This window comes from Hipposideros armiger, unplaced genomic scaffold (assembly GCF_001890085.2).
Source record: "Hipposideros armiger isolate ML-2016 unplaced genomic scaffold, ASM189008v1 scaffold_640, whole genome shotgun sequence".
Classification (NCBI taxonomy): domain Eukaryota; kingdom Metazoa; phylum Chordata; class Mammalia; order Chiroptera; family Hipposideridae; genus Hipposideros; species Hipposideros armiger.
This window is the reverse complement of record NW_017731990.1, coordinates 388863-415072: the sequence shown is the minus strand read 5'-3', so window position 1 is coordinate 415072 and position 26210 is coordinate 388863. Positions and strand designations below refer to the sequence as shown.

Here is a 26210-nt window from a genome sequence, read left to right as displayed (position 1 = left end):
TTTCTATTTTAACTGGAACTCTGGGGCCCATCTCTAATCCAGAAGAGCTCCTTGCACTGGCATCTAGAGAGTGGTGGGCACTGGGCATATACAGGGCAGGGGCACAGGGCTCTATTGGCGGGGGTCACTGAGGCTGGGGTTGAGGTGGCTGAGGCACAAAGCTGACTGGGGGCTGGGGGTGGGCATCCACCCCCCAACATGGAGTTCCTGGGGCAGGGGCACCCTGATACGCTCCAGGCCTGCTCATCACCATGGATGCAGTGCTCTCTGTGGGCACCGGGAGGGATCTGGGAGGGGACATGGAGCTGGATTCTAGTCCCAGCTTGCTTTCTCACTCCAATACTGATATTTTTACCTTTCTGGGTCTCAGATGATTTCCAAGTGTTCTTCCTGTTCTAGGTTGATAGAACATCTCCTTCCTCCTGAGACACAGGAGAAGGGCCTTGGTACATCTGTGAGGCAGGCCCTGACCAGAACTCTGGGGGCCTTACTGATTCCCAGGGGTATTATTCTGTGCCATTCTTGATTGGCTGGAGTCTTAGAACCCGGGATCCCTGTCCTTTGGAGGCTGCACTCTCCCTGGGTGCAGAGGCAGGGACTGTGCGCATTACATCTGGTGTGTGTCCAGCCTAGCGACTCACACAGAGCAGGCCACACTGAGCCAATGTGTGAGAAGCCCCAGGAGGCACCCAGGCCTTGAGCATCGACTGCTCCAGGATAAACACAAGTCGGGTGGGGCAAAGGACTGGGCACGGAGCGATCAGCCTGTCTGGGCCTGCATGCTCCCGTGGGGGCGAGGAGGAACACGGCCTGGAAACTTCTTCCATGACTGCCAGTGTTGGCTGGAGAGCTGGGATCAGGAGTGAGGGGCTGAGACCCACCAGCAGGGAGCCCGTCAAGGCCCAAGAATGAGGCCCCAGGCGAGGGCCTCTACTCTGCCTCTGTTTCCTAGCAACAGAGAATTTTTTTCCTATCAAGGAAGAAATTTCCCATCCTCTCAGCCCTGTCCTGTGACTTTTTTCTTGTTCCAGATACATCTTCCTCGCATGTTCTGCCCTCCCCCCCAAAAAACAGCCCCATAGTCAGGAGGGCCTCCAGGGACGTCTGCATCTGAGCACCCCTCCTGAGCCTCCTCAGGCCCATAGCTGAGCAGGGCCTAGGCCCTACCGCAGGGCTGGGAGAGGGTTGGGGTGCAGACTGAGACAGGAGTGAGCAAGGGGCAGAGCAGGGGCTGAGTGTGCAGAGGGCACCCATTCCCAGGCTGGCCCAGTGCCTTTTTTGCCTCAAGCCCCTGGAGGGCCTGGCTAGCCCTTTCCAGGATCTGCTGAATTCAATGGCCACTCTGGTTACCAAGTAACTGGTACTAGAGCTCAGATACAAAGTCCAGCAGTTACAACATACGGAATTGTCCTACTGGTCCTGTCCTCCACCCCCAGAGCTGGACAGGAAGTCCTATCGGATTGCTCCTCATTCTTCGTCTGGATCTAGAGGGTTATCCGAGAGCCCTGTGCTTCCTCTCACAAAATCTTTCCGCCCAGTCCCCCCGGGCACCAGCCTTCAGGTCCTGGGCCACTCTAAGTGACCACCCCCTTCCGAAGCAGCTGGAAGGTTGGGGTGGGGCAGAACCCGGATGCCAGCCAGGCCCTGAACATTTATTCTCCCCATCATTCCTTCCCCCCTCAACCACAGCAGCCCCCTCTCCCAAAGGCCAAAGAATGCTGGGGTCCTTGAGCCACATTCTTTCCCCTTGGGTCCAGGGAACAAGTTGCTGTGAGCATCGTGATGACATCTCAGAGGAAGGCTGACCTGGGGGCCCATGAAGGCAGTGCCCGGCCTCTCTCCTCACAGCCCTCACACGGGAGGGGCTCTTCCTGGCTCCTGAGACACATATACAGATCCTACAGAGGTTCTCAGGACCCCTTGGTGCTTCTGACGCTGGAGTTCCGGCCACCCTCCCCAGGCAGCGGGTCCTGGAAGCCAGCAGCTACAGAGGCAGAGCGGGCACGCCTCTCGGGCCAAACGTGCATAAACGGCAGCCAGAGCCTCCCCTGCCCCCAGTCCCACTCCAACCCCCTGCCCTGGCCCCTGGACACTCACACTCCTTCATCATGCCAATGTCCACACAGCGCTTGAGCCGGCAGGCCTGGCAGTGGCGGCGGTTGTCCTTGGTGATGCGGCAGTCCCCATTGAAGGGACAGGTGAACAGCGCCTTCCGCTTCATGCTGCGCCTGCCAAGAGAGCACACACCCTCCACTGGGTCACCTGCCTTCCAGCTCCTCAGCCCTGGATGCTGGAGAATGGCCTGCAGGGGCTGCGGCCCTGGGGACCTGCCCGTCAGGCCCCCAGATCTCCACTTCTCCCACAGAGGACTGGGGTTCAGCCCAGCCCCTGGGCCACTCTCAGTGACCACCCCTGACCCCAGGCTGTGTGCGCCAACTGTGCCCTCCTCCTCCATTGCCTGCTCTGCCCCATCATAGCTTTTATCCACTTTTATAGTAGTCTACTTCCCACTCTGTGTATTAATTACATAAGTATATGAGTGAATTAGCCTAGCAAACATGTTTTAAAATACTGAAATCTGCAAAGGAGCTCTCATTGCTATTAATTATCGCAGTGAGAACCATTATATAATAAGGGGGGGTGAGGATGCTAGTCTCAGCCATAACTTTCTAGAGTCCAGACATCTGTAGCTAGAGCATGCCCAATCCAGGGACAGACATGTGCACAGGTGCATGGAGAAGGGAGAAAAGCCCAGCCGTAGCTTTAGACATCCAGATAACCTGCCCAGAAAGAGAAGGGGCCAGATGAGCAGGTGGGAGCTCTGGGTCTGGCCTTGGCTTTCTGAAAGGCAGAGGAAGCACCGTTCTATAAGAACAGAAAACCGTCAGAGGTTCTTAGGTAGGAAGCCGGCACCTACCTGGTAGCCGTTGTATAAGTGTGTGTGTGTGTGTGTGTGTGTGTGTGTGTGTGTGTGNGTGTGTGTGTGAGAGAGAGAGAGAGAGAGAGACAGAGAGAGAGAGAGACAGAGAGACAGAGAGACAGAGAGAGACAGAGACAGAGAGAGAGAGCGCGTGCGCTCATTTTCCGAATTCCAGCTTCCTCCCCTGCTGCTAGCCACACCACACAGGATACTGAGAAGCTGCATACAGATACCTCCGCAGAGGTTTCTCATCATCCATGTCCTAGAGACTCTTCTTATTTTCCTCAGCCCTGGCAAAGGAAGGCCTCACTTTTTCGGCCTAGGACAGGTGACAACATTCAGCTGGGGAAAGACGGTGGCAGAAGCACGTTCTCTGTGAACAGCAGCACCTTCCAAGGAGCTGTGGGGATGCCCAAGCCTCAGAAGCAAAGGCTCAGGCCCAACCTTTTCCCTCTCCCAGAGATGAGCTGGTGATATCATCTTCTCCAGATGTCACACACGCGTTATGTTGCTTGGTGAAAAATGACTTAGTGTTCACATTCACTAGGACATATGAGCACATGGGGTTCAGGACAAACACACTCATCAGTCGACATGGACAGCTGGGGACCAAACCAACTTGACCCGTGGGGTGGGGGAGAAGAGAACAGAGGAATGGCTCTGCTGGCAGTCACAGGTAGTCAGACTCTAAGATCTTAGGGCACTCAAGAGATCATTAGTGTACCCCCCTCATTTTATGGATGGTACTACTGAGGTAAAGAAACATCAGAGAGGCGATTCAGCAAGGCTCCCAAGTTGGGATCCTTAAAGCAGTGAGGCTGAGCTTTTAGCTTCTGGGTTGAACATACTGTTTCATCCCCAGAAACTCAAGGTGCTCAGTGAAGCTGAGCCCACAGGCAAATGGCTCCAGGCAGCTGGCCCTTGAACACAGCTCAAGGCGAAGGACAACCCAGTGGTCCAGGAAGTACTGCTGTTGGTTTTGGGCCTTGGCCCGTCCTTGCCTGTCACAACCCTCATTACCCAAGGGGGCAACCAGCAGACCCGGCTGTACAGGGAGGTGGAGTTGCCGAGGCTATTAGGGGTGTCCAGCAAAGGCCGTGTTCTGTTCCTGCGGTGACTGCCCGGGGTGGGGAGACTGTCTCCCAGGCTTTTGCCCCCCTTTATGGAAACAGGAAGCCTTTCTCCTCGAGCCTCCATAGGGACAGCTTTTCAGAGGGACAGGAGAGCGTGGAAGTTCCTTGGGCACTGTTAGAGCCACCCTGAAATGACATCCTTTCTTCACCACAGGACACATGTATCCCCTCCAGGACATGAGACTGGCTCCCCCCTTTACTCCCTTCCACTTTGTGGTTCTTGAGGCTCCAACCCTACCACAAATGGTCGCCCCCATAATACCCATAATTCTCTAAACCTACTCAAAGACCAGAAGTTTCTAATTCAGAGCCAACTCTCATCCCCCCCGCCTTTTTTTTTTTTTTAAACAACCAGGCATTTCCCCCAGAGGCTGCAGGGCTGCTCTAACCTCCCATCCACTGCCCTGTCTGGCTCAGAGCTCTTGTTAATTCTCCGGGGCCACGGGCACCAACAGAGCACACACGGGCACCTCCAGACACGTGAGCCAAAGCCTCTTGACAGCCCTGTCTGTGCTGGGGGCTGAGAGCTCCCCGAGGCCCGCCTCTCCATCCTCAGGCTGACCCTCACCCGTGGACCTCCTCCAACTGCAAAGTTGCTCAGAGAGAGAATTTTGGAACTTCACCATCTTTATTTTATCTTTCTCATGTTGTAAATCTGAAGCCCAGTTTCAGGCTTCCACACCCAGGAGAGCTGGAGACAGTCACTCAGCTAACATGGCCTGACAATAGGAGTGGATTTTTATGAGGCTGGGATAGGAATCCCAAAAAATAAAGAGCTTGGTTAAAAAGAAAATATTGGGGGGGGGAGGGGAAGCAGTGTTCTTGCTTCCACATTTATAGTTGTAGTATGGAGCCCAGGAGTATTGAGGGCGAAAAAGGAGGCGGGGGAAGAGAAAGGAGAGAAGAGAGGGAGGGAGGGAGGGAAGGAGGGAGGGAAAGAAAATGTTAAAAGTCCCCCTGGCCAGCACATTATCTCACAACAGGGCGTGGACAGAATGCCACCTATGCTTTTCACCCCTTGCCATACCTCGCCCTAAAGCCCACCAGCCCTGCAGTGTGTCTCCATATTATTTGAGCAATGCAGAAAGCAGCCTATAAACTTATGAAGCTCCTAAATTATTATTATTTAAAAATACAGTAAACAGCTCTTCCCAGGCTCCTCTAAATACAGAATCAGAGGAGAGGCCCTGGAGTTGTAGCTGGGAAGACAGAGGTTACACATCATGAAAAACATTATCACACGGGACATCATCAGGCTCTGGAGTGTGATCAGCGTTTGGGGATGGAAAGCTGCCTCGCCAGCTGCGACAGGCCCTTCCCGGGGCCCAGACCCCAGATCCGCCTTTCAGGTATGCCTGGCCCGGCATGTTGTTTGCCAGGACCCATGTCCCGTGGGCTCCACGGTCTAGCTCTTCGCTCTTCTCCTGCCTTCTAAGGGCACTTCCACTCATGTAGCTGTTATCTAGCCTCTGCCCAGGAGCCAGGGCAACCAGACTGGCCAGCCCCGGCTCTGGGCTTTGTCCTGAAGACCCACGCCCTGCCCTGCCTTCCTCCCAGTGCTAATTGCCGGTAAGCTGATTTGGTTTCCAGAAACAAGAGCCTCGGGTTTCCATAGGAGCCCATTGCCTCTGCTTCTCTAAGCCTGGACCCCGTCATGCTCCGCACGGTTAGCAATTATACCCCTGCTCAGGAAGGGGCTAGGGGTGGTGCAAGCAGGCTAAATATAGACACATTTTCTAGAAAGTCAGGGGTGAAGGAGGACATTGACCGACTCTCATGCCAGAGACCCATTCATCAAAACACAAGAGACAGGCAGTTTACAAAAGCATGAAGCGCCTGGGGCCAGAGTCTCAGGCCTGGGATACTGGGGTCCTTCTCCAGCAGGTGACCCTGCCGAGAGAGACACACTTGGTAAAGCCCAAGCCTGAGGCCAAGTACCAGCTCTGGGCTTTGTCGCCACTGCAGCTCTGAGTGTCACAGAAATCTCAGAGTCTGGTCTGGGTACAGGGCCCTGATGGATGAAAGGTCTATGTGGCCTGATAGATGGAACCTACACAGCACATTTGTATGTGGCGGCATCGAAAGTGAGTTTTTTAAAAAATCAACATTAAAAGAAGATAGATTAACACTGTGGTAAAGAGCACAGGCCTCTTTATTGGAGGGCAATTTGGCAATATCTACCAACATGTAAAATGCACAGAGCCTTTACCACAGTAAAGCTCCTTCCAGGAATTCATCCGGTGGGGAAGTCAGCCCATGGGCCCAAAGACACGTGCATGAGGGTAGTTACTGCAGCACTGTCTGGGGAAGCAGAAGATGGAACCAAAACACCCCTCCACAGAGGCCTGGCTCATTACGTCAGAGCAGAGCCACACAAAACAATGTTACTGTGAATAGGACAGAGAAAGAATGCTGAAATGGGAACAAGCTTGAAGAAATGTTCTTTACTAGATAAAAGCAAGATGTGGAACGGCGAGTATAGCATGCTCCCCGCCTCCCATACACACACTTTGATTTAAAGAATCCGAAAGAAAGCAAATGAACTGGTAACAGTGACAGCTTCTGCAGAGGAGGTAGGGACCTGAGAATTGGGTTAGAAGAAGATATGCCCCTTTTGAACGGTTGGCATCTTTTTATTTTTTTTAGGGTCATTTACACAAAACAAATCTACTACCCACTATAGCTATGAAACAATTTTAAAGGAAACACAGGCTTTGGGTGGATGGATCTGTTTGGGTTTAAATCCTAATGCACAACCTTCGACAAGTGACTTAACCCCCCATGCCTCAGTTTCCACAACTGTAAAATGGAAGGAACCCTACTGAAGGGTTCGTTGTAGGGGTTAACTAAAGAATGCAGGGCCTGGCACAAAGTAAGCACTCCATAAAGGGAAGGAAGGGAAGCTGGCAGGGAGAGGCCATGGGAGGGAGTGCGGAAAGGCAATATTTAACTATCCCAATGAGAATCTGAGAACCTGGAAGCTGACGCCATGTCTTACCCCACTCTCTGCGTCCTTAGAGCAGGGCTCTGCAGGCAGCAGAGGCTCAGAACATATTGTTACATGTTCTTGCTCCTGATGTCTAGACCCACAGCCCTTGTGCAAGTAACAGCAGCCACTGTCCAGTTTCTCCGAGCACCAGCCAGTTCCCACTGAGCCCCTGGCTGACATGAAGGTCTCTCAAAGCCTTTCGTGTTCCACACTTGATATTTAACTCCTTCTGCTCAGGGACCTTTTCTCAGAGACCCTTGCTGACACATCACAGTCACTGACATCCCAGGTCCCATGACAGAGGAGAGGAAAGGATTATCTGTTCTCAGGAACTAAGACACTAAAAAGGGACAATGATAACCGCTGCCATTTACTCACAGCTTTCTATGCCAGTCCTTCACACATGATCTCCAATGTTCTCAGCGCCGTTTCAGAATAGGTGTTCTCCCTCTTTTATAGGTGATAAGAAAAGGCACTGCTTCTGTCATGTAGCTAATAAGTGTGAAGGCTGGTATTACAGTCAAGCTCTGTTTGATTCCAAAGCCTCTGGTATTCTTACATAATACGGTCTTCATCATGAATTTACCAGATCTCAATCCAAGAGAGACCAGCATTTAAACATGTCCCCCAAAGGCCAAGAGCATGAAGCGGAGGCTGCTTAAAGGACTCCTCTAGGACAAGCCAGCCACTGGGACAGAGGCATACCTGAGATGCGCGGCTTGCAAGTGCAGGATAACATCTGGCTGTCCTCTCTGCTGGCCCTACACTGCCACACACAGGGAGGACACCCAGGGCGTGCTGAGAGTGGATTCATGCCAGCGAGCCCTGATGAGTGCTGAGTTCCTAAAGAAATACAACACTGGCCAAAAGAAATGTAAGATCTTCATCTTATCCTTTCCGCTGACTTCCTTGACAACCCCAGCAACCTTCCCTCTCCAAATATTTTGGCCTCCTTGCCCCAAGCTTCTAAGGTTATTGCCCATCCGTAGGTAACCCCCCTCATTCTGTTCCATTCACATCCTTGGTCAGCTGTGGGGGGAGGCCAGCTGCCAAGCTGACCTGGACAAAGTTCTCTCCAGCAACACTGACTTCTTGGTGACTGATTCACTTGTGCCCACAGGATGCCCTGTATGGCCTCTCCTCCCCTCCTCTCTATCTACTCTATTGCCTTTAAGCACTTTGAGTTTTCAGTCATTGGACATCTGCCTCATTTCTCTGCTTCCCTTCACATCGTGGTTCTTATGAATATCAGCTGGGTGAAGCTCCTGAGAGCCAGAACAGTCCTTGTCTTCCTGGATCCTCACCAGCTTGCCTTTTGCCCCCTGCACTCTGTGAGACCTGTAATTAACAAGGTCCCTGAGAACCTTGGGGCTAGCAAACAAGAAGGCATTCTTCCACACTGTCTTTGTTGGCTTGGCGCTTGCAACACACGACTTCACAATGTCCCGATTAAGGAGATGTCATCAGAGAGGAAGAAGACAAAATGAAGAGGCAAACAGTGACCTTGCCTTCCAGGACCCCCTCTTAAACTTCACCATAACCTTCATTCTCTTCGTCAAGGGGTCCCTCTGATTTTCTTCTCTGTCCTTTACACCTTTCCCTTTATATCAGAGCCTGGACAAAGTCATCCATGAAACAGAGATTCAGCCACACTCACAGACCATCCACTGTATAATATACTCTGTAGTAGACCTACGTATTTCCCCCTTCTGGCCCTTACTTATGGCCTAGCTGTTAACATATAGCCAAGACATACAACCATCTACAAGTCTGCCCATGTCGACCTTTTATTCACACTGAAAATATCTTTCTCTGAGGATGTCCATGTCTTCCAGAGAGGCAGGAACAGGAACAACATGAATTAGCTTGTAGGAGGGACTGGCCTGCAATTGTCTCTAATTCCTGACCATAGAATTGTCCAACCTTCACAATCACATTTTGCCTTGCTTATGAGTCTTGGACCTGCTGGGATGACCACAACGAGCTTCTAGAGCAGTTTAGTTAGACTATCTTTGAAGTCAATTCAACACTAAATGGTCAAAAGTGATTATTGTTGCCAGCGCTTAGAAAATAGCCAGTGACCCAATGCTAAAGTGATGCTCTTTCCTTGACAACTGCCTTGAAAGGGTGGAGTGAAATTCTTGAGAGCAAGGCCTTGGTTGCATTTATGTTTGTGTTCCCAAGGTTGCAGTGCTCGACACAGAGAAGGTACCCACCACTGACACTGTGGCCAGGATTTCACAGCTAGAAGTGACGAGCGGATTCTCACACAACTACATGAACTAGACTAAAATGGAAGAGTACCAAATAGAATTTGGATGACGCCAAGGAGGCGAAGTAGGGGGAGAGGGAAAAAGAAGAGGGTAAATTATGTAAATATAGTCCATCCTTGTTATTCCGGTAGTTACGTTCTACAAAGTCAGCGCAAACACTGAATTAGTGAATGTGGAACCATTGCGCTAGCAGAAATTCAAGGTGGAGCTCCTGCAAGCCTCTTGTCACAACCTTTTTGTCAATCGATCAATACATAGCCTTGTTTTGTGCATGATTTCTGTTTAAAGATGATTCAAAAAACACAAAACTGCAAAACAACATATCATTAAGTAGATCACAAAAAGAACACTTGTGTATCGCATGAGAGCTAAAACAGAAGGCAGAGCATCGCCCTGTTCAGTCTCAGCTAGGAACGTGTGCATTGGGAGGCTCGAATTTTTCACCACTCTGCACATGTCCACAAATGACCACAAAGGTGCTCTGAGTATTGATTTTTGGGAGTGCAAGTCAGTTTTAGCAGGTGGGTAAATTTGCAAACACAGATTCCATGGATAATGAGGATTGACTGTGTGTGTATTTATCAAACAAAATTAAAGCCAAAAAACAACAGAGATGTTGGCTCTTCAGAAAGTACAGCCTGGCTCAGTCATCAAGATGGGGACAGTAAAACTACAAGGTAGTCCGAGGCCAGGGAAACAAGACGAAAGCAGCCTACTGCCCATCATGCCAGGCCTTGCAGACAGGGGTTGTGGCCTTTGGCCAGCAACAGACTCTAAGCAGCCTGCAAAGAGGGGCTAAGGGTGGGTTATGGCTGCTTACTCTGCCCACAGGCAACACAGCCATACTGTTGGTCTGTGGTGACATGTATGTGCCAGGTGCCATCCCTGTCCATGTTGCCATCTCCCACACTTGGCACTGGGCATGAGGGAGCCTGGCCTCCCTCCACTCAGATGCCTAACATGGTCTTGTCCCAGGGGTCCAGAGCCTAGAGATGTGCTCAAGGGCGGCAAACACAGGCGCACAGGGGTTGAAGCTACTCTAGTGAGGAATTGACCTTCAACATGTCATAATCCAGCCAGCAGCCATCTAAGGGTCCCGTCTTCCAGAGCTGAACCCAGGGGGAGGTAGCCTGGGAAGAGAGGGCGTTTGGGGGTGGGGTCCATGAATTAATCACACAGCCCCAAGGGCTGCTGGAGACCTCTGGGTTGCAGATTGGTGACATGTGACCTTTGGTGAGAATCTCCACATTGCCAGCTCCTAGCCCAATGCCTGGATCATAGATGCTCATTAAACTCTGGTGTGTGAGAGAAAACACAAAAGGAGGGTGGATGGCTGGAGAGACTTTTGTTTATTTTATTAGGGCGGGGTTCTACTAAGAACAGCAGTGTTGACCCATGAGACTCAAAAATAATTTACTTATATTGTATTACATGTTTTTCAAAGCACTTTTATATGTCATCTTGTGAATCCTCAGATTAATTCTATATAGTAGAGGAGTTAGATATCAATGCGCCGTGTGGTTAGTTGAGGTAACTGAAACATAGAGAAGTCAAGAGAAGCGAGGACATACAATTAATTAATGGCCTGGCCAGCAGGACAGCCTACTCATTTCTGACTGGTTTTATGATAGGCAGCAGGCCCCGATGCGTACACCCAGACTCCTTCGTCTCCATTATCACTCAGAAGCAGCTCCCCATTCCCAGGCTCTGGCAGAAAAGGGTCCAGGTGGCACCTGGGACACACAGCCCAGACTCTAGAAGGCCCACCCTGCAGGAAGTGCAGGCTTCAGGCCAAAGGAACAAGAGACGTGGCAACAGACCTGGAGCCAGAGATGCTGCTGGTCTGGTTCCCCGAGCTGGGGAGCAAGATGCCAAGAAGCCAAGCGGGCAACCCGTGCCAGGCCAAACAGACAATTAGCACCCACAGAAACCCCACTGCCCAGTGATTGCTCAAGGCAATGAAACTCCAGGCCGGCTGCTTACCGGGACAGAAGGCAGGTGATCCAGGAGCTTGTCTTTATAGAGAGCCCAGGAGTCCCTGAGCTGGAGGGGTGCACCACACGGGTCCCAAAGCCTCTGATTCACTCCGTCCTCAAAACTGAGAGCTCTTCAGTCCAGAGAGCCAGGCCAACCTCCAAGTCCTTGTTCGTTCCTCTCTTGATGGCTACTGCCCTTCCCTTTAGCTGCCTCCAGTCAAGGCTACTGTACAGAAGCTCTTTTCTGGGTGCCTTCTTCTAATATATGCCAAATGCTAATTCCTCACGGCTCCCAGTCCTATCCTGCAATTCGTTACTTTCCCAACCTCCCTTCCTGGCTTTGGATGGGAACCTCCTTTGTTCAGCCTTTCCAGTGCTTTCCCTATGCTGTTTGCACTGGGAATGCTGGGCTCCCAGAAAAATAGAAGAGGCTGCTGGTAGAGAAACCGGCCCTGACCAAACAGGAACGCTGGCACATTACAGCCAATGTGTGGGCATTCTCAGGTTGGCTTTGCGACCTGGGACAAGCCCGCCATGGGTGAAGATATGTGCATGGATCAAGTGAGGAGGAGTGACCAGGGGTGCAGTTTCCCTTGTTACAAGAAATAGATTGATTGGAATGGGAGGGCAAGATCTGAGGCCAAGTTCTTGGGCTTTTCCAAGGACAGGTCTGTCTCTTGGATTAGGAAGCTGTTAATATCAGTTGGAGGAAGCTCACTCTGGAAGGATAGACACATGGGTTAGGGCGAGGGGCTGTGAGCAAGGGGTGATGGAAAGATGGGGACTTACATAGTGATCTCAGGGAAGCAATTTCTGAGAGGGACAGAGAACATGACTGGGGTGAGGAGAGGGGAGGAAGAAGGTACCCCTACCAGGGTGCTGTTGCTCCCAGTGACTGTGAGAGCTGGCGTGTTCCATGGGCACGGAAAGGAAGGACACGTGAAAAGTGCAGTGCTTGTTGTCATGGGAAACCTGGTTTCCTCGCTTCATCTTGACCTTGAGGAGGACTCACCTGAAGAAGCCTTTGCAGCCTTCGCAAGTCATAGCGTTGAAGTGAAAGCCTGTGGCTCGGTCTCCACACACGCCACAGATTCGAGGCACGTTCCGGTCAAAGTCGCCGGGGTCAGGCAGGGAAGTGCTGGCCGCCATCGCCTCCATCCCTGCAAGAACAGCAGCCAGGCCATGGCCAGAGCCAGAGTCAGTGCCAGGGCCAGCCGGCATCCTTTGCCTCCCTCTGCCCCCATCTGCCAGGGAGCTCAGCAAAGCTGGGCAGCTCCCCAGGACCCAGGCCTGACCAGGAGTCCTCTGGCGCCTTCACTACGTGACTCTCCATCCCCCAGCTTACTGTCCTGACGCTCTGCTGGCCATGAGCAGAAGCAGGGCTCCATTTCCCAAGTCCAGGAGGCATCTGTAGGTGGCACTGTGGTGAAGCCACTCAGCCTGGCTTGTAATCAAACTGCCTGGGTTCGAAGGCTGCATCTGCCACTTACTAGCTGGGCCACTTTGGGTGAAGTGATTACCTTCTCTGTGTCCCACTGTCCTCTTCTGAAGAATGGCATTTTATTATAGGGTGTGAGGAAGGATTGTATGAATATGAAGGAGCACATGGGCACCATTGGCATCAACTCCATCTCAGTAGCAGACCAGAGGCCTCTATCTTGCCCAGTGCCCCCTCAAAGAGAAAAGGGGAGACCACCAACAGCCTCAGACCTCACATGCAGAGAGTACCCCTCAGCCCTTCCTTTCTTGAAGGCAAGGGGAACAGAGGACTTACATGCCCAAATCAGAGCCTTCACCACTCCAGCCCCAGCTCCTCACAGCCCTCCGGCTCAGGCCTCGTGACCGACCCTCCCTCCTGTGCTGGTAGCCAGGTGATCAAAAACTACCCTCCCCCTTTTTTTCCATATAAATTGAACACATTGTTTTGAACATCCTCCTGAATATTATGAGTCATACACAGTCAACTAATTTTGTTTTCAGAGATGGCTTTTATAAATAAGCATTATCACCTAGAGATGGGTTTCACACTTGAGGAAAGGCGCAAAGAGAGAGAGGGAACAAAGTATAACAGCTCTTGAGAAATCCTTCTCAGGAAGCAGGCGACTTAACTCTCCCATTAGGCAGATTGGGCCCTTGGCTTCACCTGCTGCCTCTGATCCCGACCATTGTCAGGCTCAGAGCTGCTTTTGGGGTACCTCAGGCCTCCCTAAAATGGTTTCAGACCTTGGTGCCTCCCAATTTTATCTCAGTCCTCGCAAGGGTCATTACAGGTTTAAGTGGCCCCTTGGCCCCATGGCCAGAGGTCAGAAGAAAAATAAGAGAGGAGGCCAGTTATGAGGGGATAAGCACCCTACGCACTCCCACCAATGGTATCATGTCCTCCCAATCCAAGGTGAGGGAGGTAGATTTTGGGGGGCCTTTGGGAGGCTCTGAGCTTCCTTTCCATGAGTGGGCCGACAATCTCTGAGCCAGCGTTTGGCACATCAAAAGTTTCATCTTCACGAAACTTAACCCAATGAGGTTAAATGCTATTATCATTCTCTCTCTTTTTTTTTTTTAAGATTTTTATTGGGGAACTGGGGGATGGGAACAGCGTTGGGGAATTGGGGAAGGGGAACAGACAAGTTGCTATCCTTTTGTTCTTCAGTCTAGTTGTGGAGGACGTTGCTTCACTGGCCCAAGTTGGCACCATCACTGCACTCTTTCCGGGCGAGGCAGATCAGTTGCCGGCTTCTGGACGGCCGCTCACAGCGGCTGCTGGCTACACACGGTAGCCCATGGCAATCCACTGCCACAGGGGCTGCAGCCTATGCCATAGCCAGCGACTCCTAGCAGCCCAGCTCCAGGTCGAGCTGTTGTTCAGCATCTTAGCTGTAGAGGGCAGTGTCACTGTCCCTCATATGTGGGATCCGAACCGGGGCCCTCTGGCGTCCCAAGCCAGCTCTTAACCAACACGCCACTCGGCCAGCCCTTATCACTCTCTTTTCAAATGAGGCCCACAGAAGCCCAAACATTGAGGTATCTCTAGCAACTATGATTATAAAATGCACAAAACAATACTTAATTTTGTAAAAATTCCACAAAGAACTTCAACCAAAGAAGGAAGGGGGACCAATAAGGATATGGAATTGTCAGTCCCAAAGGGGTGGAAGGGACCCTGATCGCAGACAGACGTAGTAGATCCCCTAACTTTCTCCTTCAGCTCTTCTTTTCCTGGGAACTTTAATGTAATAATACTGACACTGTTGCCTGTCCCTATCACAGCTAGATTGATACTTGTTAAACTATAATGTTTATATATACAGAGAGAGAGAGAGAGCGAGAGAGAGAGAGAGAGAGAGAGAGAGAGAGAGAAAGAGAGAGAGAGAGACACACACACACACATTAAAAAAAAAAAGAAACAAAGCAATGATTAACATTGAGGGGGTGAGATGAGATGGGAGGGTCCTGTAGAGGCGTTATTTAGTAGCCATTCTAGCTCCTTGAATGGTAGGTATCTTATTATTATTATCAAAACACTATTTTATGTTTTATATGCCCATCTGTATATATAAAACATTTCATAATTTTGAAACAATTAAAAATAAAAAAATGCCTGTGGGTCTGTCAACAGCGTCCCTATAACTCAAGCCCGGGCTTCCAGAGCGTCACACACATCTAACATTTGGGCAGGGATCCCAGAGGCCCAAAGCCACTGTGGGGCAATAGAAGAAACCGTCTAGGATGCCTGTGGCTTAACCCCAGGTCAACTGAGATGTTGCAACTCCCGGCATCATGACGTTGCCACAGAGTCTGTGTCATCTGAGCGGCCAAACATCTGGCGGATTTGGTGGAAAAAAGAGAAATCAAATGCGGGGGTGGGGAGAATATCAGTCAAATCTGAGAAGTGCTCAGCATCACACAGGCTCATTAGGAGATGTTATGATGCAACAGGGCTGGAACAACTGATACCACAGAATGTCAGCAGTGCCGTCCGGTAGCGGGGCAAGGTGCTGCCTTGACATCAGGAAGGCTCCTGGCCTGGGGGTGGGGGCCCAGGGGTTAGGAAGGACTGGGGGCTGGCAGACAGAGGCCCGCCATGAACAGGACCGTTTCAGGTGAGCTGAGGGAAACACAGAGCGCTGCTTGCAGTTATTTGCTGCTGGCAGGAAGGCAGAGACCAGCACCAGAGTCTAGAGGCAGAAAAGAGGCACAAGCATCTATGGCAGTCCCAGGAATGGCCCACAGGCAGAGGCTGTGGGAGGCAGGACAGTGAAAGAGGAGATGAGAACTGGACAGGAAACACGACCATGCTGGACGGCCCCCTGGGGTCCCAGCCTTAGAGTCTGCAGGTCTCTCTCTTCTGAGCCCCTCCAAGCCCCCACCACCACTCTGGCAGGACTCTGGGTCTCAGCTGCGGGCTGCCGTGGATTCTGCTGACACGGGGCCCGCCCGCATGTGCAAGGCCCAGGATAGGATCCTCTTCCTTGCCCTGCCCGCCACCTTCCCACAGCCCTCCCCTGCCCTTGGACAACAGAAAGCCAGGGAGGTTGTGGCCAACAGGAAAACACTCACCTGAAGGAGCAGGGGGGGTGGGCAGGTAAGTCGAGCCCAGGGGTGCCCTTCTGTGAGATCTCACAGACACTTCCAATCAAGACGACTCTGAAATGAAAAAGGGAAAACATTTTACCTACAGCTCAGCCCTGACCTCATAGCCAGTTCTCTACCTAAGGAGCCCAAGATGTGGGTGAGACAGGCTCTTTCCAGGGACATTAGTCCCCAGATCGTGGACTGAAACTCGGCAGAGTGACTTGCTGAGGGCTGGAGTGCTATGTCATTACCGGCAGGGGTGAGGGGGCGGGAGCCTGGCAGCAGCCAGGAATGGCCCTCCCTTGAAGCAGGGGGTAGAAAGAGCAACGGGGGGTGACAGAAACAGCCTCCCTGCTGGAGGTTCTCCCTTCACAACAGAGGATGTCAGCAGGGAGAGGGCTTCTTTCTAAGGGGGCACCCCTACTCCCATGGGCCCCACTCCAGATTTGAGGGGTGCTGGGAGAGGCAGAGCCACAGGGTAGCCCAGCTCACTGCTGAGGGCGGGAAGCAGACAAACACCCCACGCAGGACACAGAGGAGCCTGGGGGAGCTAGAAACGGAGCTAGAGCCTGGGGGAGCCTGGCACGGCCCAGGGCCTAGCCTGTTGGGATGGCTTCAAAGACAGGTGTCTGGGATCCCCTGTCTGTGGAGACTGGGTGTAGGTGGAGCAGGTGCTGCAAGGGTTAAATGCAGCCGCACACTGCTTTCAAACAGGATGTTTTCTGCCACTTTTAGCTCTTCCCCAGACATGCTCAACACCCCCGGCCTCAGCAAGGGCTGAAGGTGACTCCAGTGCCCAGAGTCTGGGTTTTAGTGGTATGTGGATCACCAAAGTGGGGCTGGCAGATTTCACCCTCCCCACTTCCACCCACACCCAGCCCTGCTTATCCACCCATAGACACACACACACACACACACACACACACACACACTCCTCCCTTCACTGATGCCAATAGGAGGTGGCTGGGGAGATACACAGATATACAGGTACCTGATCATGAAACCTGGTGAAGACCTTTAAGCCGAACCCCCGACAGGGAAGATCCAGACCCCCAGCTTTTGTTTCTCTGTCTCCGAGTGGTCCAGCTAGACAGGGAAGGGGCTCCCAAGACCTGGGCCCAGTTCTAGGACTGCTAGCCCACTGAGCCCATTTGCCACCCCCTCGGGCACTGCCAGCCCACATAGAACATCCAAGGAAAACGCCAGTGGACCATGAGCTGAGGTCACCTGAGCTAGGCTGGCCCACTCCCAAGGACCTAGGGTGGGAGGAGGCATGTCTGCACACAGACATGTTGTCACTTACCCTCTAGCTATGTTCTCCTTTGCTCCCTCTACTGGTACTGCCCAAGGCCGCAGCTCAGCACACTGTTCAGGGTTCTACCCAGGGGCCTAATCTACTTCCCAGACTCCCTGCTTGCTCCTCAGAGGCTGAGGTGAGGGCCAAGTGGGAAAAGAAAAGACCGCTGCTTTTCTGTCTTCAACCTCTATGACTTCCACAAGTAAGACATAAGACCCAGGTAGACCACCACCCTTGAGTTTAAAAACCGAAGTATGTGGAGTATCTACTATGTGCCAGCCTGCTAAGCTCACACACATGATCTCACGTAAGCCTCATAACATCCCATGAGATGAGGAGCGGCCCCATTTTACAGATGGCAAAACCAAAGTCCAGCGCACGGGGAGTGACTGGCCAAGGGTTCCATGGCCAGGCAAGTAAGTGATGGTGACAGGAGCCAAACAAGGACAGGCTGACTGCCCTGCCCCAGTGTGTCCCTTGCCTCCTGCTGACTCCTCCCATTCTAGTGATAACCATCAGTACAGACACTATCACTCAGTGCTGGGCCCTGTTCCAAGTTCTTCACATACTCATTTAATCCTCACAACAACCTTGCAGTCGGTTACTGTGATCATCCCTGTTTTAGGCACAGGAAACTGAGGCACAGAGAAGTTGATTGTCTCTGGAACCCAGATTTGAACCTAAGCAGCTTCGCCCTGAATCTCCACTCTGCTGCCTTTCCTAAGGGAAATAGCTGTCATTTCCCCGACCCTGAGCCCGGGATGCCTCTCCCTTCCACTGAGTCAGGGAGCAGTGGAGAGAATGACCCCCAGGGCATGAGAGAACATCATGGTGAGTTTCCTCCCAAGGTCCCCAAGACCAGAGGACAGCAGGCCTCAGCCAGGACCCCCTTTCTGCCAGGCAGCCCCTCTCATCTGGGAAAATTCCATTCCACAGACTGGCCTCCTCTGCCCATGCAACTGTGCCCTACTGGACGGTCCTTGTTGGAGAAGTCATCTTAGACTTAACCTATAGGTCCAAGTGCTTGGAAAGTGGGGAAAAGGCACTGGGTTAAAAAAAGGACAAGTGGAAAAAAACTGCTTAATAACAGCCCCCTTTGCCACGTCATAAACCCCACCACCACGCCTCCAATTCACATTCTGAGTATACAGAACATCCCGCTGCCTTTGGTGGGGCTGTCCCCAGAGCAACTCCCTCCTCCTGCGTCTGCTTTAAAAATACCCAAAGCCCCAGTACAGAGCCATAGAGAAGCAGAGAGGGTGGAGCTCAGCTCTGCAGAAAGTCCCTGGCTTCCAGTCCTCCGGGGTCTGCATCCCACATCAAACCCTAGCCTGAGCCTGACCCCTGGCCTGACCTTGCCTTAGCAAGAAATAAAGAGATAACGTGTTTCCTTCCAGTCACTGAAGCCACAACAACTGCCTCTCCTACGCGCCTGTCTATCAGCTCACACAACAGGAACCCCATGTTCCAGTGGCTTCTGCTAAATGGGCATCCCCGGGCAGAGACTCACCAGGACAGCCTCACCGGGTGCTGGCGGCTGGGTGTTCTGGGCTGAGCCCTGGCAAGACAAGGATCAAAGTGCCGCTGGGCTCAGGTTAATTCCACCACATTCACTGGAACTTTCTCAGCGTCCTGAGGGTAGTTTAGCTGCGACTCTGGAAGGACAAGCGGTGGACAAGAGGTCTGACCTCTAAGGGCTTTTCCAGCTCTGAAGTGTACGACTCCAAGGCCAGAATCCCCATCAAGAGGCCTGAAGACCATTCAAGATGTGAGATGCCCCTCACTGAGCTTTCTCCCTGACCCCCTCAATAACCAGATGAGCCCCAACATACGTGTCAGTGCAAGTAGGGTACACTCACCCTCAGATGCTAAGGAGCAGGAGCGGCACGAGTGATGTGGCCCTTAATGAGCCCAGAGAGAAGGGGAGCCCGGGAGAGGGGGCCTCGCGCAGCCAGATCGGGACCGGAGTGATCAAAACTGGGCGTTCCAATTGTTGACATTGGCTCAAAGCTCTCCCGCCTTCTAGAAAGAAATGGAAAGCTAAGTGATTTCCCAGCAGAGGGGGGAGAAAATTCTTCTTCCTAAAATTGGCACACACAGAGCCAACCACACGTGGGGCTCTCTGGGTCAGAGAGGCCTGTGTGGACACTGGCCACAGCGGCACACGCCTGTGCATGCCCTTTCCTTGCTGTTCTCATTTCATCATCCTTCCAGCTCTGCACATGGAGTGCTGCACACTGTATGACCTACCTTACTTTTTATTTGTCGTCCTTTTATTCTATTGTAACTTCTACACAGCAATATCATATCTAGCTAAGGTCACACCTTCCTTCTTTCTCCACTATCCCCAACATATGCACATATTCTTTTCCCGGAACAGGCTCAGCATTACCTCCCAGGAGAAGCTGAGAGGGAAACAGAGCGAAAATGAGGGCAAGGGGAGAGGAAGTATGCTGTATAAATAGAACTTGCCCAAATTTTTTGCCTCCATTGTCTCCCCAGCTCCTCCATACACACATATTTTTAAATATGGGTGAGAATCGTTGGGAATTATTTTCTGTAGACTACAATGTCCAAAAGAAAACCCAATACACACCAGTCATCTCAGAACATCTCAAGATGGAAAGGAGACTTAACACTACCTAGCCCAACCACCTGGAGTCCCCTCTATAATATTCTAGCCACTTTTCTAGCATGTGCTTGAATATTTTTCCTGATGGAGAACTATCTCCCATGCCAACCTACTCTCTTTGAATGGCTCTATGCTTAGAAATCTATTCTTCATCATACACAGACGAAATAGCCCCTGTTGCTTAAATCACTGGTCATAGACCAGCTCTTTGAAGCCATCTAAGAAGAACCTGAGATGAACCTACTTGGCCATTCCCACAGGGTCTCTGGAGGAGGAGGAGGGGTCGGCAGGGCCACCATATGGCACTATGGTGCAAATTAGAAAAAGGGGCCCATTCCTCATCTGCTGGAAAATTGTCATAAGAAATAGAAAAATGTACGATATCTGTGATGTGAGTGAGGTTACAGAGAAGCAGAGGAAACTGGCCTGGGCTACATTTAATTTGATTTAGACCTCATAAACTCGCCAGGTATGGTCTCGATTCCCACAGGGCAGTAGGTAATGTAGTGAGTCTGCCTATGAGGCCCTCACCTGGAGAGAACAGTTTTCAGCTCAAGAAAAGGACTCTGTGGAAGAGTGTGAGCTCCGCCACGCCTGCCTGCCACCTCCATCTTCAGCTCCATTGTTTTCAGGGGAGGCTGGCCCCAGCACTGCAGCTCTAAGACCAAGCATGAGCTGTACCAAACTATTTAATGACTGAGAATGATGGGAAATGAAGTGGCTGGTGATCCAGCAGTTGCAGGGAGGAGTTTAGCCCTGCAGGTGCTTCTTAATTAACTCCTTTGGGAGAATAGCCATCACCTTGGAGAACCTGATAAAGGCCATGGACCAACACCCTGTCAAGGGTTAGCAGGTCACTGTATAGAAACCAGGCTACAAGCTCCCACTCTACTGGCCATTCACCAGGACTCCTGTCACTCTTGGGAGCATTGGCAACTTCTTGGAGCTGAGGCAGAAACCCACAAGGCCCCAGGCCATGGGGCAGGAGATACATAGCTTACTTAGATATATTTCCATTTCTTATCTACAACAATTATTCCTGCAAGCTGCTTTTTTCCAGTGGAAACTCTGCCCTAAGCTTTGTCAACAAGATTTCTGGATTGATTACAGCTCTCCAGGCAGCAGGCAGGCCATGCCCTGTCACAGCTGGAAAGCGTGGGCAGTGACAGTGGTCGGTGAAGCGTAGGGAGCCAAACCGTTCATAAGCTATAGTCCAATGTCCCTGGTTTTACAGCTGAAGAAACTGAGGCCATCAGAGGGGAAGTGACTTATCCAAAGCCACACAATGAGGGACAGTGATTCTTCACCTCCACTCTGGCCAAACCCCAAGACCTCTCTTCACCATCCTGAGCAGCTTCCAGGGGGACAGAGTGGTATGGGAGAGCAACAGACCACGTGAGGAGGGGTGAATTTTATTCTTCAGAGGAGGAGAGTTGTGGGAAGCCACGGAGGAGGCCCTAATGTAGACTGCAGGGGGACCACCTAACACAGACCCCATCCTTACAAGCAATCCAGAGAAACAAAGGGGTGAGCAAGGGTTACCTACCCGCTCCCACTTGACCAACTCTAGCTCCCCACTCTGGCCCTTGTGGACTAAAGAAATGGATGAGGACTCAAGACAGGGAGTATTTTCGAGGGCAGTCAGATATGCCTGGCCTGCTGTCTCCCTCCTCTGGGTGGCTTTCCTGGGATTCTAGATGGGGGTGCCTCCCTGGGGTATCTTCTACAGGCCAAGTTGATGGGACAAGGAGGCTCTATGCCCAGTGACTTGGAGAAGGAATAGAAACTGAAGTAGCCCCAAGAATACAGGGCGAGTGGGTCTAGCCTTCCTCTGGGGAGACTTGAACCCCTGCTATTGCTGATCTAGCCAATGACTAAAGGGATTTCCCCCTAAAAAAACCCAATGGCCTCAGGACAACAGGAGAGAGCTGCTTCCCAAGCCCAGCTTTTAGGCCCCGGGAGCCTCTACCCAAGTTCAGCATCCCCCAGCCCAAGTTCACACAGGCCTGAGTCAACCGCTGCTCAGACACATGGTTTTGAGAACTGCCCCACCCTAGTCCACCCTGGCAAGTCTTCCTTTCCTGTTTTCCTTCTGGGATCAATGTGTTCTCTGAATCACTCAGACTCTTCCTTCACCGTGTGAAGGTCAGGATCCAGACCCGCTACCCACCAGCTCTGATACTCAGGATCCTTGGCCTCATATCCCTTGCATACCTCACAACCACCATGGCCAGCTGATACCCTTGGCTACCTGACCACCATCCAGTTCCCCCAGAGCCCATTCCTGGGACATGATAGTGCCTGGGTCACAGGGCTGTTGTGGGGACCAAGATCTCTGGGTCACACTCAGCATGGTGCCCGGCACACTGTAGCTTCATATAAGTAGTGAGCTCTCATTATTAGAGCTGTAACTGTTGTTAGTACAATGGTCAGTAAGTTCAAAGCCTGGAGAACGAGGAGAAGGCTTGCAGGGCCCAGAGAGGCGCTGTGGAGGCTGGAAGCCTGTTCTTGGTCCCAAATGTCCCACCCCAAACAAACATTGCCAAGAAAGCCACATTTCTGAATTGGGAAGAAACTGACCACCCCACCCATTGGCTGTGGCTTCCAAAAATCTGGCTGCTCAGGGTAATTCTAACATCTCCCCAACAAGCAGAGAAGCTGAGTCACACTCAGATTTTTCTTCTACAAGGAGATAAGGCCAGTGGCTCCCAAGGTGTCACTGATTACTAACCCCCTCTGCTCATTGCTGTACCTTCCCTCCCTCACCCAGTGCCATCTCTCTCACCTCCTCCATCATCTAGGGCTTGTCCTACATCTGTCATACATCTGTTCTCTCCCTAGTGGGGCCTGGAGCTCAGCAGTCCTGTGATGTCATCCCCTGTCTGTCATCAGGGCAACAGCACTTCCTATCCCACTCCTGCCCATCACCACCAGCAGCAGAAGGCAGAGTGCTGGGAAAGGCTTCAGTGGGGTGCCAGGGTGCAGGAGCCTGGAAGAGGCCTTGAGGAATGCAGTCACCCTGGCCTCAGTCCCCAACCCAGACTGGGCTGGCTTAAGCTCAGTGGGCTCCTGGTTGCCCCAGCTCTTGGGGGGCTTTGGGAGGCCATTCATTTATTGTGGGGTAGATTCTGAGGCCTGTGTCAGAGTCAGTGAAGGAACCTAGGTCCTCTGAGTTGGCAAGGCTGGGATAACTATCAGGCCGTCCTCGTCCCATAAGGGGCTGGCTTACCTAAAGGCATCCTCTCTATCTTCCGGGTTATTAGTGAGGAGTGGACACTCTTCATGTACTCATGAAGTTTCTAGGGCCTAGGCCAAACAGGGAGGTTCCCATCTAGTTTAGAGGGCAGAACAGTCACCCCAAGGTGACACCGGCTGCTCCTCAGTTCCTAATTAGAATGATTTTTCCCCAAAGAGCTCTTCCTGAGCTTCTGTTTGGTCAGAGTTCCAGCCATCCTTCTGTGTAGGTGTCCTCTTGGGGGGTTCCCTTGGAGGGCCAGGGAGGCTGCAGCATTTCTTCTTGGCTTCACACTCTGGTGGGCATTGGTTCTGGCATCTGATGCCTTATCTTTGAAGGTAACCCCTGCCTGGTTTTAAGCACTGATTATGTGGCAAGCCCGGTACTAGAAGTCAGAGACGCAATGGCGGGCCACACACAGGGCCAGGCCTCTTGAAGCTTACAGTCTACTTGGAAAGACAAACAGAAACTGTAATTCAGTACAGTCCATGCTATGATACAGGTAAGCACAAGTGTGACAGGAGCATATAGGAGAGCACCTGGCCTTGTGTTGGCAAGGTCGAGAAGGCTCTTTGGAGGAGGTCGCTTCTCAGCCTCTCAACTGAGACGGGAAGGATTGTAGCTTAACATGGCAGAAGGGTATGAAGGTTCTGGGCCGACAGCACATGTGAAAAGGCTAAGAGGCAAAAGGGAAAGAGAGTGCTGGAGGCAGAGAGACTTGTTCTTTACGGCTGGGGAGAGAGGGAGGGCACCAGAAGAGATGAACCAAGCAGCCACACTCATTTTAATAGGAAGTATATCCCATTCTTTCCTCTACTGGGTACTTCCTCTAAGTAAACCCACTGAGTCTCAAATACCAAGAATTTTTCATTATTGTAATAATATTTTGAAATCAAAGACTTTCAGACTCCATTCAGGTTCCCATTCCAACCTGTATCAACCTTGAGCACTGTGAAGAAAATAAAAATGGGCCTCTATCCCATTCGTTCATTTAGACAGGGCCCCCAAGGTGAGCAGAGCCGGGGTCTCTTCTACAGCACAGTTGGGGTCCCAGCTGGTGCCTACCCAGGGTCACCACCTCCGTTCTCCTCTCTGGGGAATCCTTTACGCTGGGAATAGGGCCACCAGTAATTGAGCTGGAAGGGAGAAGTAGAGGAGAGAGTTCTGGAAAATTCAGCCCAGCTGAATAGGACAAAATAATGTTTTGTGAGAGAAAACAAAAGCAAAGAACAAAAGTTTCAACAAGGGCAGATGGACACCGGTGAACAGCTCAGCTGCACATCACCAGTTCAATCCTTATTTAATGCATCAAATAAGGGTAGCCAGATACGGTTGCCGGGCACAGGGAGACCTGAGTTATCACACAGCCAATTGATCCCAAACCTGCCTCCACCAACCTACTGGGCCCACTCCTCTCTCCCGGTCAACAGGGTCACTTCCTTGTTGCCAGGAATTGCTCTAAGGAAGGACAGCAGCCACAAACACACAATGGTCACAAACAACACACTCCATGGACACGTTGGGGAAGTCCCCTACACATGTGGGCACATGTCAGCCCATACTCTGAGTCAGGATGTCCGCACTCACTGCTGGCCGATGGAACACAAGCCCAGCCTTCCCCGCAGAACTATGATGACGGTAACTCTCTTATTTCAACGTTTCAGGCCAAAACGTCCTAATCTGTCTAAAGGATTCCTCCCCAGGGCCACCAAGTGGTAGGAAATAGCTGTCTTTGTCTTAGCCCATGAACTCTTTCCAAACCATAATCCCCCTCCCCCAGCCCTACCCATCGGCCATCTTCCCCTTCCTTGTTTTTCTTTGGTGCCCAGGGGAAAAGATGGCACAGATTTGCTACACAAAGCAGCATTCAACGATGCCTTAGGAGGAGCTAAACCAGGGTCCTCAGAAGAACAACGTCTTTCCCTCTTCAGCCATCAGCTATCTGCAGCCCCCCCCCACCCCCCTGCCCACCTGGGCCTCTGCACCAGGTAACAGAATTCACACTCCCTTTACTCAGCGCTTTCCAGCAGAGGCACACATCCCCAGAGAAGGGATTTGATGGACCACCTAAGAGCCTGCACTCAGTTGAAGGAGCTATGAGTGAAACTCTGCTCCAGCTGGCTGGGCAGGCACCACTGTGTCAGCTAGAGGTGCTGCCAGTCAGGCAGCCTGACCGGTAGGGAAGAGGCCAGTGGCTGTGACCCATCACCGGCCTGTGGGGAGAGGTGGCAGCGCCTCCACCCACCACTTCCCCATTGCTCCCCCCCCCTTACTTTTCCCGGAACTCCCCCTGACCTGAAAAACAACTCTGCAGCCATGCTCTTCAGTAGCCCAGGATTGAAGTTTAACAGAGACGAAAATAATTCCCTAGTGAGCTATTTTCTGCCCAGCTTTGGGAACAATAGCTCAGGGTGACGGGTGGTGAGGGTAGGCGTGGGAGAAGGCTGGCCACGGGCCACCCAGCATTGGCTTGGGGCCTTTCCCATGCCCACTCCACAGTCCCTCTGGAGCTGGATTTTCAGGGAGATGGGACCTTTGTCAGGGGCTCAGGACTTACCAGCTGTCCCACCTATCGCCAGCTGTGGACCCCAGGTGAGGAGTAAGGGCGGCAGGTGAGGGAAGGCCTGTGGGAGCCGTGGGCTCCCTGCACACTGGGTTTCAATCCTCCATGGCTACCGCTGTCTTATGGGATGGAGAGAAAGAAGAAGAAAACGCTGCTACTTGACCAAGCCCCAAAACGGGGGTTCTACACCCACTTGTTTATCTCACAGGATTGTTGTATCAGCTGAGACGAAATATTTAAAGTGTGTTATAAAAATGGTATGCTCCCTAAAAACGTTGGTTAGTTTCTTATTATTCTCCCAGGTATTTAAGAGAAGGAGAAGGACAAAATTCAGGTGTCAAGTTGAGGCTGCGAGGAAACCTCTGAAGTATAACACGGAGCACGATCCTCTCTGGCAGCATGAGGTCCTCACAGCCTGGGAAGCCCAAACTACAGGCCACACATGGGAAGTGCCACTCAGCGCCCACCAAGCCCAATCCAAAATAGTCCACTTTTTTTTTTTTTGGCCTAGATGTTCTTTCCTTGACTGTTAGTTTCCTTTGGATTTCTCTACTCAGAACTTTCCTTCTAATAACTATGGGAAAATACCTGACTGAGAAAACAGAGTGAGGGAGGAACGGGGG

At 51.8% G+C, this 26210-nt stretch overlaps 1 protein-coding gene across 4 annotated transcripts in view; it reads right to left on the bottom strand.

Annotated features, from left to right (window-relative positions):
- Nucleotides 1-26210, bottom strand: part of VDR (vitamin D receptor) — a 54280-nt gene that overhangs the window by 17972 nt on the left and 10098 nt on the right. The window contains exons 2-6 of one of the 4 annotated variants that reach the window (XM_019625818.1): nucleotides 19017-19179; nucleotides 18668-18812; nucleotides 15846-15932; nucleotides 12304-12451; nucleotides 2098-2228 (exon numbers count right to left, since the gene is read on the bottom strand). In XM_019625818.1, the coding sequence (XP_019481363.1) occupies nucleotides 2098-2228; nucleotides 12304-12449 (277 nt within the window). In that variant the 5' untranslated portion in view covers nucleotides 12450-12451; nucleotides 15846-15932; nucleotides 18668-18812; nucleotides 19017-19179. The remainder of the gene's footprint in view (nucleotides 1-2097; nucleotides 2229-12303; nucleotides 12452-15845; nucleotides 15933-18667; nucleotides 18813-19016; nucleotides 19180-26210) is intronic. The other 3 variants (XM_019625820.1, XM_019625821.1, XM_019625822.1) reach the window with 3 other exon arrangements.